This window comes from Aotus nancymaae, unplaced genomic scaffold, assembly GCF_030222135.1.
Source record: "Aotus nancymaae isolate 86718 unplaced genomic scaffold, 86718_ANA_hifiasm-v0.15.2.pri h1tg000008l, whole genome shotgun sequence".
NCBI classification, from domain to species: domain Eukaryota; kingdom Metazoa; phylum Chordata; class Mammalia; order Primates; family Aotidae; genus Aotus; species Aotus nancymaae.
The window spans coordinates 44,058,935-44,077,668 of NW_026988419.1; the positions used below are offsets into that span (position 1 = coordinate 44,058,935).

The 18,734-nt window shown below is 37.0% G+C and overlaps 1 protein-coding gene across 1 annotated transcript in view; it reads right to left on the minus strand.

Annotated features, from left to right (window-relative positions):
• Positions 1–11,925: 11,925 nt before the first annotated feature.
• Positions 11,926–18,734, minus strand: part of COL3A1 (collagen type III alpha 1 chain) — a 38,554-nt gene continuing 31,745 nt past the window's right edge. The window contains exons 42-51 of the mRNA XM_012464103.2: positions 18,509–18,562; positions 18,316–18,423; positions 17,790–17,843; positions 17,227–17,334; positions 16,892–16,945; positions 16,688–16,795; positions 15,606–15,900; positions 14,475–14,662; positions 13,770–14,012; positions 11,926–13,049 (exon numbers count right to left, since the gene is read on the minus strand). Coding sequence (XP_012319526.2) covers positions 12,903–13,049; positions 13,770–14,012; positions 14,475–14,662; positions 15,606–15,900; positions 16,688–16,795; positions 16,892–16,945; positions 17,227–17,334; positions 17,790–17,843; positions 18,316–18,423; positions 18,509–18,562 — 1,359 coding nt within the window. The 3' untranslated portion in view covers positions 11,926–12,902. The remainder of the gene's footprint in view (positions 13,050–13,769; positions 14,013–14,474; positions 14,663–15,605; positions 15,901–16,687; positions 16,796–16,891; positions 16,946–17,226; positions 17,335–17,789; positions 17,844–18,315; positions 18,424–18,508; positions 18,563–18,734) is intronic.

Sequence of the window (18,734 nt, forward strand, 5' to 3'; positions counted from 1 at the left end):
TATGTTGTATGAATATTACTTTTTAGTCATAAAATTCTAAACCTTGGATGTTATAATTAACTGAAGTCAGAGAAGAGGGCTTGAAGCCGTGTCTAATGCTATACTGCATCTCTTATTCTCATTTTTATACTTTCATGACTCAATTCAATAAAACTGACACAATGAAATATGAAAGAAAATGAAAATTCTATTGGAAAATTGAACTAGACAAAAGCATTTGTGAGATGTAACAGGGAGCTCTAGAGATAAAACTAAAAATTTAGCAACGTCTTATAAAAATTTGCTTATAATTCTCTGCTGGATATTCTTTTGATGCTATCAACAGAAACCTCAAATGATATTTAATTCACATTATGTGACTATCTTATAGGTTAAAAAATACCCCAGAGATTGCATTTATTTTTCTTTTCTTTTTCTAAATTTTTTATTTCCATAGGTTTTGGGGGAACAGATGGTGTTTGGTTACCTAAGTAAGTTCTATAGTGGTGATTGCTGAGATTTTTGGTGAACCTATCATCTAAGCAGTATACACGGCACCCAATTTGTACTTTTATAGCTCACTCCTTTTCCACCCTCTTTCTCCTGATTCCCCAAAGTCCAGTGTCACTATTATGCTGTTGCATCCTCGTAGCTTAGCTCCCACTTATGAGTAAGAACATACAATGTTTGGTTTTTCATTCATGAGTTACTTCACTTAGAATAGTAGTCTCCAATCTCATCCACATTGCTGCTAATGTCATTAACTCATTCCTTTTTATGGCTGAGTAGTATTCCATCATATATACATACCACAGTTTCTTTATCCCCTCATTGATTAATGGGCATTTGGGTTGGTTCCACATTTTTTCAATTGCAAATTGTGCTGCTATAAACATGCACATGCAAGTATCTTTTTGGTATAATGATTTCTTTTCCTCTAGGTAGATACCCAGTAGTGGGATTGCTGAATCAAATAGTAATTCTACTTTTAGTTCTTTAAGGAATCTTCACACTGTTTTCCACAGTGGTTTTACTAGTTTACATTCCTTTCAGCAGTGTAGAAGTGCATGTTCCTGTTCACCGCGTCCATGCCAACATCTATTATTTTTTTATTATGGCCATTTTTAGAGGAGTAAGATGGTATTGTATTATGGTTTTGATTTGCATTTCTCTAATTGTTAGTGATGGTTAGCAGTTTTTTCATATGTTTGTTATTTGTATATCTTCTTTTGAGAATCGTCTATTTTATTTTACTTTGAGACAGACTCTTGCTCTGTTGCCCAGGTTAAAGAGCAGCGGTGGGATCTTGGCTCACTGCCACCTCTGCTTCCCAGGTTCAATTGATTCTCCTGCCTCAGCCCCCTGAGTAGCTGGGATTATAGGCATGCACCACCATGCCCAGCTAACTTTTAATAGAGTTAGGGTTTCACCATGTTGGCCAGGCTGGTCTCAAACTGCTGGCCTCAAGTGATCTGCCCACCTTGGCCTCCCAAATGCATTTATTTTTAATAAAAGAATATGATTCATCACATTTTAAAGAGTGCATACCAAAAGCATATGCATGTAAGCAGTTATGGTTAAACTGATAGGGCAGAGAGTTGGTCTGCATATATGTGAAGTACAAATGTAGATTCAAGTGGTAATAAATAGAGATAGGTGGAGCTGTAACGGTAATATGAACAATTTTCCCAGCAGTTGAAACTGTTATGTGATAGAGCCTATAATGAAAGGCAGCTGGAGATACAGAATAATCACAATTGTTTGCCAATTTAATGAGAAAAAAATGCAATATAAATTGAAAACATCTGTAGTTAGAATTTTAGCCTTAAAGACTCAAAGGAAGCTAAAGTACAAGTCCCTCCCAGAGACATTTGACATGTTTCCTTGCATAATGCTGTGCTTTGTTGGGTTCTTAGGAAAGTGATCGCCTCTTTCAAGGCTGTGCTTTGCTGACTCTGCTGAGGACAGGCTCCAGGTGGTTTAAATTCAAGACAAATTTGAAAATCAGTCCCAAACCATTTTTATCAATAGCACTAATGAAGCCCTCCTTCTGTTCAGTTTCCTGTCTCTCCTCATAGCCCTTGAATTAATCACAACCTCAGACCTCAAAATTGAATCCTCCTTTTTAAAAATGATTAAAAGCTTTAGTACTCCTAATCAGACCCTTAGTGATGCTTCCCTCACGTCCTCCTTCTCACCATGTACACACCATGCTGTTCTTTTCCCCTTTCCTTTGAAAGGTTTGCTCCCTGATGATTTCATTCTGGAGCCAGATGATTTCATCCACCATCTGCAGAAGGATAATTTCCAAATTGACTTAGCTGCCTCTGACCTAGTATTCTCCAATCAGTCACACATTTTATCATGTTCAACCACCCTTCCAAATGAATCACTGTCATGTTTAACTGCCACGTAGAAAGCTGTGAGTAAGGCTGAAGTTGTGTAACTTTCCGCTCAGTCCTTATTAAAAGGAAACGTCTCTTGCCTGATTTTTGATGTTCTCTTTCAACCTGACCCCATTTCCCTCCTTAACCTAATTTTCCCAGCAAGTATATGTACACTCTGTGGCTCTTTCTTCAGTCTAGTCTTTGAAGAAAATGTGCTCTGACTCCCTGCTAAAATTGTTTTGTCTCATCCTCATCCTTCCTAAAATGGAGATCCAGTCTGCCTCCTTCTTTCCACAATAGGTATCTCTTCATTGCCTGTAAAGATGACCATGGCTCCCTGTGTTTCCCTTAATTTTGTGCTCTCCTCAAGTCTTTCAATATTTAATACCTTTTTATGACACTGGATTGGCAAGCAGACAAAATAAAAGCTCATCACCTTGCTATTCTAAGGTCTCATGTCTAGACTGTATTTCCAGCCTCATCTCTTACAACACCACTGCTTGAAACCCATTCTCCATCTGAAACTGGGCTAATTTAAATTGACAAGTATGCATCCAAACTCTGCACCTCTTTCCTTACAGTATTTTCCATGGTCTTCCTTTCTCTTGCTCCCTGAAAAACATTGTATTATTTAAAGTTGGCCCCACATGTCACCTGCTTCATGTAGCCTGTCTTGAGAGCCTCCAAGTAGACATGTCTGTTCATTGCTCGTGCCATTCTAGTGTTACGGGATCTTTGGGGTGTCAATTTTCTGGCTGGAAACCTCTGTGGCCATGGTGCATTGGCCTAAGTTGTTGTTCTGCATGCAAGAAGAACAAGGTACACAGACAAGTGAAGTGTGAACAAGATGAAGATGAGCTTTATTGAGTGTTACAACAGCTCAGAGGAGACCCGCAGTGAGTAGCTCCTCTCTGCAGGCAGGTCATCCATGGGACCTCACCAGGGACCCACCAACTTCTGTCCAGGACTCTGTGTCTCACTGTTATTCAGGACCCCAGGGCTTAGTTGCAACTGGGGGCGAGATCAGAGCCAGGGTGGCAGAGGAAAGAGGCCAGGTAGTCAGAGCAGACACTCCCAAGCCTGCAAGGATGTGTGGGGAGAGGGAACTTCCTGGGTCCCCAAGGATGCAGGCTACAGAGACGTCCAGGTCCTGGGCCTGAGAGGGCAGTTGCACCTGCACCCAAGAAGCTGCTGCCCCCTCCAAGAGCACAGGGAGGCTTATAGCCACAGCCACAGCGTGGGTGGGTGCACCCCAATCCAGGAGGGCAGGGCTCCTGCCTGCTCCACAGAGCAGGAGGCCTGGGTCTGCAGCACCGTTTGGGCAGCTGCAGTGGCACCTGGAGAGCTCCTGCACCAACTCAGAAGAGTCAGGGCTCCTACCAGCTCCCTGGAGTGTGCAGCCCCAGCTATGTCTCCATGTGCCTCCCTGCTGCAGCCTGCAAGATGGCTACAACCACTGCCATCACTAGTACTTTGTGTTTCCTTAATTCAAATTATCATGTTAAGTCTTGTGACATGCTTGTGTCATCATACTTGTACTAAAATTCATAATCTCTTATTCTCCTTGAGTCCTCTTAGGCACTTGGTTCTGAGCCTTGCATTTAGTAATTGCTCAAAACTGTTTCTGAATTAAAATGAATGGATTTAGGTAGCCTGGATTCCTTACTGTGCTATGGACAGAAGATAATCATTCTTCTATTTGTCCTCTTCTTATCTTTATTAGTGCAAAGTGGTTTTCCTTTTCTCCACCATTTATTTCAATAACACTCCTTTTTAATTGCACAATACATTTTATCTTTTTAAAGAAGACAGTCTTGAAAATATAATCATCATTGGCCAATTCTTTTTCTCATCTACTATCTATATCTCTTATAGGTAAGGCAGCCCAGCACAATTTAGCACTTAATTGCTTGTCTTGAATGCTTTTGTGCCATTTCATATGGGTTCAACTTATCTACCCTAGACAACACACACCTAAGGAGGAACAATCATGTGTTATATTTCCCTATAGTGTTCAGAAGAGTACTGAACATATAGGAGGAGCCTATAATTTGTCAGTCCACATGTATGCCCTTTGCAAAGCCAAAACATTGATCTATCAGCCGCTGAAAATAGTTGTTACTGAGGGTTCATAGCAGTGTCTCTCACTTAGAATTGCCCCCAGTTACAAAGACTGCTTTACCAGATGTAAACTCCACCCCTTCCAAATTTCAGCCCACAGTCAATGATTGTCTGATTCAGGAATACAAAGACCTATCCCTCTTACTATGAATGATAGCAACTCTGAAGGGCCATCTTAGTTCCAAAGTTTCCTGTAGAGTCCCCTGAAACATCCATCAATTGCATGGGGTCAGCTTCTCCCTCTGTCTAAACCTTCCTTTCTCATCTCCTTACAGATGTATCTCCCAAAGTAATTCCCCAATAAATCTTCTGCCTATCATTAGCTGCTTTAGAGTCTGTTTTCAGGGAACTCAACCAAAGACAGAGCTTAACTCTTGCTTTTTTTCTATTCCATTATAAAGTATCTCATTTTCAAGATAAAAGAAAGCATATCATTTCTCTCACATCATCACGAAAATGGTGTGAAATATCATAACTCCTAATTCTAAATTGTATGGACCTCAAAAGGCAGCCTGACTTCTATTAATAAACATTATAGCAGATGTGGTCTAAAAATACAAAGTAATTCAATGCATTTTAGTGAACGCATTCAGGTGTTTTAAAAGTAAAGATGTTTTTGAGGAAGACTAAGCAATGAGAAGAAAAAGGATTAGCAAAATATCAGAGAAAATCTTATTTAATAAAAAATATTAGCCATGGATGATAGTCTTTTGTTTATGGCAATGACTCAACAAGTGATTCTTTGCAAGGTCTCTGAAAACCTTCAATGGAGCAGACTAGAGAATGTGGAGATTTGGGGAGATCTTTCAAGTATTCCGTGCTGTTTAAAATGTTTTCACCAATATCGTCTCAAGCTATCTTAGCGAGTTATGACTCAATGACGAATTATGTCTGAAAAGAAAATATTTTTTCATAGTTTCTGACTCACTCTTAAAAATAGGCACATTCCTCTAGGACAGAACCTAGATAAACAGGATTTTAGTATAAACTAGATAAAAGGAAGTTTCCTTTGAAGTGATTTCTAACTTTGGAGTCGTTACTTTGTAAGAACAGTTTCCTCTATATTTCTCCTAATTTGACCAAAAATTTAAAAATACATGTTTATGAATAAAATAATATTATGTTAAGTAAAATAAGCAACATACAATATTGCATATATGATATTATCCCAGTTATGTTAGAATATGCAAAGAAGACTTTAAGGAAATAGACACTGATCTAGAACATGGATTCTCAATTTTTCTTCTTAGTTTTCTGCATTTTCTAACTATGTTATAATGGTTGTATAAACTTCATCCTCAATCCTTATAAAATACATTTTATTTCAGCCAAAGAAGTAGAATAATTTTTGTTAAAATGCCAGTTTGAGGGTGAAGAAAGTTGTATTGAATCCTCCATCATGAAAGAGATAATAAGGAGATAACATAACTATGAATTAAAGGATTGTATTGCATCACTATCTGCCATTTACGGGCAGAAAACCTCATATAACCTCACTTGACCTCACTTTTAAAAATCTGTAATTAGTGGTCTTGGATTACATTGACTCTAAATTCATTTCTGCCACAATTCTAAAATTTAAACGGCAAACTTTTCACCTGGCACCTAACTCACTACACTTTCATGATTTTCTTTCCTTTTCTGTCTCTTTTGTTGCTTCCTCTTCATTTCTCCAGTTTGTGAATATTAAAGTATCCCAGGCTTTCATATTTTCTTCTGTCGTTCTACACTACATTATTTGATGATCTTCACTACTTCTAAGGATGTAAAAGCCATATACTGAAACTCTTAAGTTTATTTCTCTAGCCTTGACCTCTCTTCTGATTTCCGGCAAGTCTGCTTAGAAGAGTGATAGGCATGCAAAATGTAACATGCCCAGCTTCAAAGTATTGAGTTCCTTAAAATTTTTCATCTTAGTCTCCCTCATCTTAGTTACAGCTCTATTCTCCCAGCAGCTACATGGACCAAAAGTCTTGGATTATGCTTGATATGTCTCTTTCTCTCTCTCTCTCTCTTTTTTTTTTTGAGACAGAGTCTGGCTTGCCCAGGGTGGAGTGCATGGTGCAATCTCGGCTCACTGCAACCTCTGCCTGCAGGTTTCAAGTGATTCTCCTGTCTCAGCCTCCTGAGTAGCTGGGATTACAGGCATGCGCCACCATGCCTGGCTAATTTTTGTAATTTTTAGTAGAGACAGGGTTTCACCATGTTGGTCAGGCTGGTTTCAAACTCCTGACCTTAAGTGATCCACCCGCCTCGGCCTCCCAAAGTGCTGGGATTACAGGCCTGAGCCACTGCGCCTGACCAGGTATCTCTCTTTCTCTTAAGCCCTGTTGGCTCCGTATTCAAAATGCATCCAGAACATGACTATTAATCACTTCTACTATTGCCATCCTGGTGGAGACGACTATCATTCTTGGCTTAGAATACTGCCATGGACTCCTGACTGTTCTCATGGCTTCTGCCCTTAACACACAGTCATCTCAAAAGAGCAGTCACAGAATGGAGCAGTAATCCATTATCATAGTAGTTTCTCATCTCACTAAGGCAACGGCCATCCTTACAGTGTCAAATAAAATTAGGGTGACCATATAATGTCATCAGACTAGGATATTTCTGAGTTCTACAATGCTAAATCTTATTAGACATTAGGAACATAGGCATAAACTGTTACTTTCCAGGCAAAGCTGCACCTATGGTCACCCCTCTTATAGGATTCCACATGGTTTGTCTCCTTCTTGTTTTCTATGTCCTTCTCTTATACTCCTCCTCCAGGTGCTAACTTTGCCCCAACATGTTCCCTTTGTTTTTCCTTGAACACATCTGGAACATTCCTCTCCTCATGCTATTGCTCTTCTCTCTTCCTGGAATAATTTCTTTAAAAGCTTTATATTACTTCCTTCACTAAAGATATTTCAAAACTTCCATGGCAATTGTAATTAATCCATAGAACATAAGGATCCTTAGTTCCACGAAGCCAGAAGTCAATTTGTGAATTATCTTTAATTAATGAGTAGGGTTATGGAAATAGATGAGATTGTCAAGGAGAGATAGTAGAGTGACTGATGGTACTCTAAGGACTGGGTAGAGGAAGATAATGGAGATAGAGAAGGCGTGGCCTAAAAAAGGGAGGAAATTCACGTAGGATAAGATATGATGTCCACACATGGTACACATTACATGCTCGATAAACCTCTTATGATTATGTGACTTACTAAATAAGGTAAATGCGTGCTTACCTGAATTATGGTACCCGAATTACCTATGACAACCCTGGAAGTGAGTAATCAAAATTCCAATTCAAGTTTTAGAGCGGCATTATGAATCTATAGTAACTGGTAATAATAATTTATCATTACTCTTCCATAGTTTCCCCAAAGTCAGGCAACTGACCTTCTTTCAGTGTACCACAAAAATGTTAACGTAGGTTTCATTTGGAGAAAGAGTATAGTAAATATTTTAGACTGTTTAGTGTCATGGCTTAGAGTATTAGCTGTAAAGCCAAAATGTTTGGGTTAAAATCTAAGCCCTCTCTCTTATTAGTTAGGGGACTTGGAACAATTTACTTAATCTCTTGTACCTCATTTTCTTTCCTTTTTTTTTTTTTTTTTTCGTAAAATGAAAATGCTAGTACCACATTGAATTAAAGTGAGTAATACATAAATTAATCAGCTTAAAGTGACTAGAACAATGCTTGGCCCATGGTAAGTGCTTATCAATTACGATTCTATTGCAGGAGATTTCCTCCAGAGCAGTGAACTTCTGCTTCCTTTAAGGGCACTGGGTTTATTAACCATCTTATAGTCCAGGACTTGAGCAAAGTCTTGAGGCCTGTGTGGTTGCTGATCTGAGATCTCTTGCACCTGAATTAAATAAGTTAATCATTATTGTTTATAAAAGACCTAAGTGTGACTGTCCCTGGCAGCCCTTCATTCTCATTATTAATCAGCCACCAACAACGTTACTTCTGAGTTAATGCTATTTTTTTTTTTTCTACCATGACAGTCCTGCTATCTTGTACAATATCATCCTCACTTTGTTTCTGGTAGTCTAGAGTCCCCCTTTGTCCTCTGCAAGCTTGGATCCTGTCACCTCCGTTGGAATCAGGAAGCCTATTTCAGCTAGATTTTTTTTTTCTACTTCCATCTCCAGACTGCACACACACAAGGAGATTTTCAAAGGTGCTGGCATGAAGCCCACCAAGTGTTTCTCAAAACCTTACTGGTCCACCTTGAGAATGTACTCAGAAGGTGAATGATTGTGTCACGTATGAAAAATTCATCCTAATATTTCTATCTTCTTATGTTTTTGAATTACATTCTCCACCTCTCAGAAAGTTTGTGATGTCTCAAATTCATTCAGTTTGGGCAACCTCTGAGGCCTGAGTTCGGTTCAACCATGTCAATAATTATAATATTCCTATAACTCTTTGTTACATTCATATATTGATACATTTGTCCAAATTTCACAGTTCTTTTTTTGTCTAGTATCTCAAAACCCACACAGATTTCTCAGATTATAAACAATATAAATTAGTTAAATCCTTTCATTCTTTTTATGTGTAAACCTCTTCTTGAGATTGACCTTTAAATTGCTATCCCTGAGGCATTCTGGGATCTGACTTCAGTTACAAATCTGGAGACAATAAGCAGTGGTGAGAATGAGGTCTGAAGAAAATCGGCTTTTTTTTTGTCGTCTTGCATTTTAAGAATGGGAAAGCAATTACCGGGCAAGGAAATGCAGATCCCATTTCAGATGTCTAAAGAAACTTAATGTAAAACTGGAATGTTTGAAGGGAATTCTTCCATAAACCCCATTTAAATTTCCAGGGTCTTGCTATTTCCCAATTATAGAGCAATCAAATAGAGAATTGGAAAATATAAAATAACATAAAATTTAGATTTATGTTGAAGTCTAGTGATCTGCGGAATTAAGATTTGTATTTGGTTTTTAGTATATCAAACCTTTGGAAAAATATGATTTTTTTTTCCCAGAAAGATAGTATGTCTTTATTTTAGCATAGTCAGGGAAGGGGCATAGATTTTCTTCTGTGTCTTAAACCAAAAAAGTTAGGGACTTGAACTTGTCATTCTCTTTTGGTTGACCACCATTCACAGCAGCCACATTCTCATGCGGTCCTGCAATTTCTCATGAAATTCAAACATACTGTCATGTAGTAGAGGCCACTTATCTCCCTAAGCCTTGTCTTTAAAGTGCAAATCACTCCATGTAATCATAAATGATTAATCCTATTTCCATGGGCTTCCAAATTCTCATTCCTGGATACAAGCTGGATTTTCTACTTTCACCCTTAACTAGTTCAAACATTTGATCTCAGACTCTTTCCATTTGCTTGCATTTTTGCTTCCTGCCAGCTCTGCTGTTAGCAATTGCTGGTCTAGTCAGGCTTCTTAGTTGTAAACAATCTAAACTGACTTTGGCTGACTGAAGTAAAAATGTAATTTATAGATTTTTATCTGAAGTTCAGAGGGACTCAGTGAAAGCTATAGAATCCAGGTTCATAAAATCAACAAAAATGAAGTGAATGCTGACATTCAGAGCCATCTTCAAAATCATACCCTAAAAGCAACCTGGCAAAGCTGTCATAAACACAAGACACTGGATGCCATTTCTGGCACTACTGGCCATGCTTCTTGTGATATCTGGCAGTTGTTTCCCCAACTGTTAGCTGTGATCACCTCCAAACTGGATTTTTAACTCTTTTGACGTCTTTGCATCACTATCATTGGTAGATGAAATAGTACTCCCTCAAATACGTTCATATCCTAATCCCCAGAACCAGTAAATATATTACCTTATTTGGCAAGGTAAGGATAAATTAAGGTTGCAGCAGGCATTAAGGTTGCTTACCAACTGACCTTGAAATAGGGAGAGTATCTTGGATTATCCAGTTGGGACCAATGCAAAAATTCTGCTTCTTATAAGTGAAATAGGAAGGCAGAAGAGCCAATGTCAGAATGACACAATGTGAGAAAGACTTGACCAGATATTTCTGGCTTTGATGCTGGAAATGGCTCATGAACCAAGGAAGCCGGGTAGCCTCTAGAAGCTGAAAATGGGAACCCACAGTTTCTCCCTAGTGTCCCTAGGAAGGAAGACAACTTTGCTTGACACTTGGATTTTAGCCCAGCAAGACTCAGTTTAGACTTTTGATGTTCAGAAATGTAAGACAACAAATCTGTGTGGTTTTTAAGTCCCTAAATTTATGGTAACTTGCTATCACAGTAAGATGAAATGAATGCAACTGTCTACAGATTGAAACCTTCAGGTGTGTGTCTCTAACTTGTCAAGCTCAGGTCACATGGTCACTTGCCTAAAGCCTAACTCAAGAGAGGTTAGGAAAGCAAGGGTCTATGGCCTCCAACCTCAACCAAGACTCATTTGATTGTAACTTCCCTGCAGTGAGATAGGACTTTAGATGTTTGGTAGCAAATAAATAAACAAATAGGCAAACAAGTAATTTTAACTCTAGTGTGTTCACTAAACTGAGTATTGGGATCAATGACACACAATAAATTAGAGCTATACATAGTGAAATGAACTACTTTCCATGATATGTTATGTTACAAATACAGGAGACAGAACATTGTGATCTAGTTATCTTTCTTGGTCTAAAATAAAACTCCAAGCATCTAGTTTATTAATTCACACTATTGGTTTGAGTTCTCTCTCTCTCTCTGTCTCTCTCTCTCTCTCTCTCTCTCTGTATATATATATATATATAGTATACATATGTGTATGTGTATATATATGTAGACAGAGATACAAATACATATATACATACATATGCAGTAGCTCACATTCTCATCATTTCTTGTGGTGAGAACACTTACACTCTTAGTAATTCTTAAAAACATAATACATCATTATTGACTGTGGTCACCATGTTGGACAATAGATCTCTTGAACTTATTACTCCTATCTCACTGAAATTTTGTATCCATAGACTAACATCTCCCAACCTCACCCCACCCTCATCCATTCTATTCTACATTAACGAATTCAACTCTTTTATATTCCACATAGAAATGAGATCATGTGGTACTTGTCAATTTTTCTTCATATTAATGTGTTTCTCCAGATATCCATATTACAATGACTTTCTGACAAACTATCAACTTCCCACTTTGGGGACACCTTGATTTACTGTTACCATTTCCAGGGATTGATCCTCTCAAACAGAATGCTCTCAGTGTTCAATATGACACACAGGGGGTCTCCAAATACGCTCTAAAAATCTACAGGATTCCTCGCTGAGCATTATCTCTAGTCTGAACATATGCTACATTATTTCATATTCTTAAAAGTTATTGCATTATTAATCTATAGAATTAGAATTCAATATACTTTTTAAAGATTACTGGAGTTCATTAGTGTAGATATGAATTTTAAAATGTCTGAAAAGTGACAAAAACCAGGAGACTTTTAATATGATATTTTATTATGGGTGTCTGTAAGAAAAAAAAAGATCAACAACCACATACAAGCTTACAAAGTTAAATTTCAACACATTCTCTATGCTATTGTGACAAAAGCAGCCCCATAATTTGGTTTTTATTGTTGACTTTTACAGGATGAAGGGGGAGAATCCCCTGAGGCATGCCAACTAATCTTTCTGACAGGAGACATGTACAGATTTTGTGCATTTATGTTCTGAATGCAAGTCAACAATTTTGATCTAGAGTTTAGAAGTGAAAGTACATTAGCACCATGTGTCTTTAAAGCCTTCCCAAATATTAGTAATCTTGACCAGCAATGACAAGAAAAAAGAGAAGCACCTTTAAAAGCAGTTGATATCCAAGATTAAAATAATTGTGGCTTTAAAAATATTTCTTTAAATTCTTGCACTATACTCTTCTTTATAAACCAATCTTCCAGGAGATTAATCAATGACATTTATAAGTTTTATCAACTTATAAATTTTTTTTTGTCTTCTGGGACTCATAGAATACAATCTGTGTTTCTGACCAGTTGAGGTAGTTAAAATAGGAAGGGCTTTTCTAATTTCATGTCTGACTATTTCAGAAAGAAATGTTATCTTTTACTGGTGAGCATAGTCATTGCTCTGCAGATGGGCTAGGATTCAAAGAATATAACACAGTGTTGTTATCGTTAAGAGTGTTGAAGTTTATTTATTATAGCACCATTGAGACATTTTGAAATTGGAATTGGTAAAAAAATAAAACAAAAAGCATTTGACTTGTATGTGGAGGAACAGCAAAAAAAAAAAAAAAAAAAACCTATCATTTTTCTTTGTCAAATTATACTCTTTCCAAACATTTTGGAAATAAATAACTGGAATTTTGTTGGTCACTTGTACTGGTTGACAAGATTAGAACAAAAGGAACACATATGGAGTGAATTTTGTTGTTGTTGGGGTTTCAGATAGAGTTTGGTTTATAAAAAGCAAACAGGTCCAACGTCCACACCAAATTCTTGATTAGGACCACCAATGTCGTAGGGTGCAATATCTACAATAGGTAGTCTCACGGCCTTGCGCGTTCGATACTCAAAGACTGTTTTGCTCCATTCCCCAGTGTGTTTCTGTTAAAAAGGACAAAATATAAGTGACCATGACATTAAAATTATTAAGACAACTCTGACTGATCAAGTTAAAAAAACCTTTTTGCTCTAAAGGACCATTCAGTGTGCCATGTTATTATTCATGTATATGAGATCTGCTCCACTTCAAAACTGTAATCTTCTTAGTTGATAAACACTATTCTTAAACAAATGCCTTGTAGGGATTCTTAGTAAATGCAGCAGGGAGATTGCTATAGACCAGTGCATCCTCAGGAGACCTGGTTCTGGTCATTGCTAATAGTTTTATAATAGGTCACTCTGGATGAAATTTGCTAATATTAGAAGTGAGTGTTCCTTTTGTTCACAAATAACAATAACAAAGGAGAGATTTGAAGTTAACCTTTAAAATTTAAAAAAGCAGACATTTCAGATTGAGTTAATGTGACAGATATTATTCAAAACACGTAGCAACTGTCTCAATCATCTGACAACGTTTGCAATATAGATTTAAATTTCAAATGCTTTTACGTCAACTGGTTTTCATCTGGAGTCTAAAATCCACTCACTTTTTGTTGCATTTAACACTCCTTGCAATGAATCAGGAGATGCAATGTATCATACCAAATGCTATCTTTATTTCATCCTATTAATTTTATTTCATCTATTCAAAATAACTTTCATGATTAAACTAGAAATGCTGACTGCATTATGACCTATATATAGCAAAATGTTCTTTCTTACCTTGCAACCATCCTCCAGAACTGTATAGGTGAATTTGCTATTTCCTTCAGCCTTGAATTCACCTTCATTTGACCCCATCAGCTTCAGAGCCTTCTTTACGTTTCCACTGGCCTGATCCATGTATGCAATGCTATTTTTGCAGTGATATGTGATGTTCTGGGAGGCTCGGCTAGAGAGAAGTCGAAGGAATGCCAGCTGCACATCAAGGATATCTTCAGGAAGTTCAGGATTGCCATAGCTAAACTGGAATAGGAAACAAATAAACCAGGTCAACCATTTTAGCTGCAACTGCATGCGAGGGATTCAAGTAGTATGTGCATGCATATTGTAGTATGGGCTTTTTATATATTTTATGTGTGATATTTTATGTGTGAACATATTTTTTATTGCATGCCAGAGTAAAAAAGGTCTTAAGATGTGAAAGAAAGGTATCTGCATACAAAAATAATTTAATATAGCTTAGATTTTATTGACAATAAGATTATAAAAGTATAGTTGCCTGGCTATATAAAATCATTTGAGCTCTTCTAGTTATTAGTTATTAGGTTGGAGCAAATATAATTGTGGTTTTTGCTGTCACTTTCAAAGGCAAAAACCACAGTTACATTTGCACCAACTTAATAACTTTGCTTTGTGACAAACATATAGGAAGAACAAAAAGAAAATAGTGATGACTTATTTAAAAAAAGGTATATCCTTTCTTACCTGAAAACCACCATCCATGGACTCTCCAAACCAAACGTGTTTCTTCTCAGCACCAGAATCTGTCCACCAGTGTTTCCGTGGAACATTCGAAGGACTGGCACTTATACATGTTTCCCCAGTTTCCATATTACAGAATACCTTGATAGCATCCAATTTGCATCCTTGGTTAGGGTCAATCCAATATTCTCCTGAATAGTCACAAAAAGAAGAATGGGATTTGGTTATAAAATCCATTAATAAAATGATTTTGTTCGTTTACCTGTAAAAGCATTTCTAATGTTGACTGCTAATGTGTCTGCATTTTATGTATAGAATGATAGACAGACTTTTTGATTAAAATTGGTGAGGTAAAAGAGTTAGCTATGTCTATAGAAAGCACTGAAATAAAATGTAGCATCATGGTTTCTAATAAGGATGATACACTAAGCTAAGACCTTCTCGTTGTATAATATTTGCAAAAGTCTCTCCTTTTTTATTAAAAAAATAATTATTATATGTAATCTTCCTTAACAATATAAGCTGGTTGTCTAACCTAGATTTATTCCAATAGCTCTAAAGCTGAAGTCCCTATGATTGATGCTTGTCTCCTATTTTAATTAATTTATAGAAATGACTCCTATTAAAGGCAATGTTCCATACAAGATAATTGAAAACCTGAAATAATTTTGCTTTACAGAAATATTTAACCCAATATATGTAAAACCTTAAAATGTTATAATATTCTATTTAATTTTGTACAGTATTCTGAAATTTTTCATGTGTTTAATTAAAAAATATAGTAATTAGATAATTATTAGTAGTAAATATTGCAATAATCAGATCACAATTGTCTCTATCAATTTATGTATCTTTAATCCTGAGAAAAAAATGATATGTTACTTTATACTCAAATAACTTATGATTTATATTACAACTTCTACAAAATTATTTTTATATCTTTCTATATTTGGCATATTCTGAAGTTATTTATATTATATTTTATATCTGCAAAGTTTACTTTCTTTAAGTAAACTTTCTTAAAGTACTATTTCAGCTTTCCATTGAAAGTGAATGTTTTTTCTTTCTCATTCTAATCTAAGCAGCTTTCTCTGTAATCCTGTTGCCATTAAGATGAAAGACTCCCAAACATACCACTCTTGAGTTCAGGATGGCAGAAATTCAGGTCTCTGCAGTTTCTAGCAGGGTTTTTACGAGAACCATCAGGACTAATGAGGCTTTCTATTTGTCCATTAACAGACTTGAGTGAATTCATAATCTCATCGGTGTTGATTTTGAAATCCATTGGTTCATCTCCATAATATGGGGCAAAACCGCCAGCTTTTTCACCTCCAATCCCAGCAATGGCAGCGGCTCCACCACCACAGCAAGGACCAGGGGCACCAGGAGGTCCAGGGGGGCCTGGTTGCCCTGGGTGGCCTGGGGAGCCCTAGAATGAGTAAAACATGAATCATTGAGGTATGCTTGTTTGGTCACCAATCTAAGAATACAATGCCAGTCCAAGAAAATGACTTAAAAATAATTCAAATCATTCACTCATTGTGTCATCATAATTATTTTACTAAAGGTTTATTTGGGTGCTTCTAGGGTAACGTGATCACTGATTTATAATAACTACAATTCATTACCAAGAAAGGTGTTATTCCACTATGTAAGAATCAGTAGTGTCAGAGCACAAGTTTTCTCTATCATTCTTCCTTCTGGATGAATGACGTAAGTAAATACCCATGAGCTATGACTCTAATATTGACATGACAAAAGGGCATGTAATTTGTTGGGATAATAGTTTTTATGTCATTTACCCCAAAGGCATGGGATAGACAGTATTATGAGTGATGGTATCATTAACAAAATAGTAACCAGAGAAGCTGTTTGAGAAGTGAAAGGCACTACATAAATGCAAATAATTATGAATGTTGTAATTCCGAGATCTCTAGTGTGATAGCAGTGTGGCATGGGTTCATTTGGTAACTTGGGCAGATGTCATTATTCTGATACCATGGTTACTTCATCAAATTATAAAAAAGATATTTTTCTCCTGTTATAGTGTGGTAGAAAAATTTTTAATGTGATGGAGAATGTCTTAAAGTCATTGTTCAGTTTTTAAATTGAGTGATTGCCTTGTGTCTATTTCAGTTTAAAGATAATGCACAGTGTTTCTGAAAATTGGAAGCTTACAGCAAATTAAATACACATGCGTATAAGTGATGTCTTACCTCAGATCCTCTTTCACCTCTGTTACCTCGAGGCCCTGGTGGTCCAATGGGACCTGGATGTCCACTGGTTCCATCTTTGCCAGGAGGCCCACTGGGTCCAACAGGTCCCTAAAAAAGTATCATGATACCACAATGCTAGAATATCTTTCTGAAGTGCAGACATTTTAAACACGTGGACCTCTAACATCTTTCTGTGCTACTTACTCTGGGGCCTGCAGGTCCTGGACTACCGACTGCACCCTGGTGACCAGCAGGACCCTGGAAGGAAAGGAAGTGTGCATATGAGTGAAGGCCTTAAAAAACTTTGGGAAACTCTGCATTCAAGATCAGATTAAGAAACGTGGGGATTATGATGAATTTTTTTTCTTTCTTTAATCTCCCCATTGTTTCATGTTGATCGTTGTTTCGAATTAGCCCTCAAGTCAATTTCTCATCTCTTCTAGCACATTCTTTTAGAGATGGAAAGCTTTCTTCTCTTAATCTCTAAAATTTGTCAGTTATACATTGAAGGGATTTTCCAACAAAATGAATGCACTTACTGGAGAACCTGGGGCACCTGGATTACCAGGGAATCCTCGATGTCCTTTGATGCCACTAGCGCCACGTTCACCTGTTTCACCTTTGTCACCACGTGGGCCTTGAGGACCCTTTAGAAACACATTTTGAATTGAAGTCATATACACACATACATATTGGAAAAATAAAATAGAATTTATAATAATTATATTTTATGGCTTTCTATCAGCTAAAAAGTCCCCCATCAACAGACACTTGATATATGAAATGAGATTGTTTTTGTGGTTGTTTTAATTTTGGACTGATAATTGCATGGAACCCTAACAACTGATATTTCTATCCTTGGCTCCAAAGAACGTTTAGATCCTGAACTGTTTTCCATATTATCATCATCAAAGGAGAGTTTACAGTTGTTCCATAAATACATATATATATCTATATGTATATATAGATTTTTTTTTCTTTTTCTCATCCTTTGTTCATGAACATGCCAGAAAATAAAATTTTTCCTGCCTGTAGAATGAGTTTAAAAACAAAATAAAACAAACCACAAAAAAACAACAAAATAACATGTGACAAAACTTACAGGAGCACCTCGGGCTCCAGCAGGACCAGGAGCACCAGCAGGGCCAGCAGGACCCTAAGATGAAAACATTCAAATGAGCTAACATACACGGAATTATTTTTATGTGCTGACACAACTTTGTTTTCAAAAGTAAATAATTTCATTAGGATAGAATTATAGTATGCATGCAATTATTGGAAGTTAATATTGTTTTTCCTTCAAAGTCCTGAAGCCCTGTTTACAGCTTTATAGGAATCTAAACAGAAAAGCTACACAAGAGCCCTGTTAATTTGGCCCTACATTCACCCAGCAAATAGATAGTTGGTCTGATTAATATGATTTTGGGTTTTAGTAATGAATTCTTCATTGACTACTGCCAGGTACTTCTGGTATTTCCTTATTAACACATTTTTCCAAGGAACAATTGGCATTAAAACTGTAAAATAAATGATATTTTGGTTAGCAGATCTGACATTCTATCTTCTACCTACAAATGTCTTTATTGAAGGAAATAGACAAACAAGAGATGCTGCTCCTAGGAACTCACAGTTTCTCCTCTGTCACCACTCTTTCCAGATGGACCGACAGGACCGGGTGGGCCTGGATGACCAGGAGTGCCAGGGGCACCAGGAGAGCCGTTTTCACCACGATCACCCTGTGAACAATTTCACAGGTCCAAAATAAACATGATGATCACTTTTTTTAATTACACAAAACTACTGCATATGTGTTTATTATACCTTGCCACCAGGAGATCCATCTCTGCCTGGAAGACCATCTGATCCAGGGTTTCCCTGATTAAAAAATGAGAAAGGAAATAAAGTTTCTTGAAACCTTCCAAAATGCCATTTAAGCCATGCATTGTCAACAGGGCAATATAGTTTTCAAGGGGGTGAAAATTGGTTCTCAGGGGTAAAATTTCTTAGATATTACAATGAAGTGTGGTCTTTCAAAGGGTCACAATAT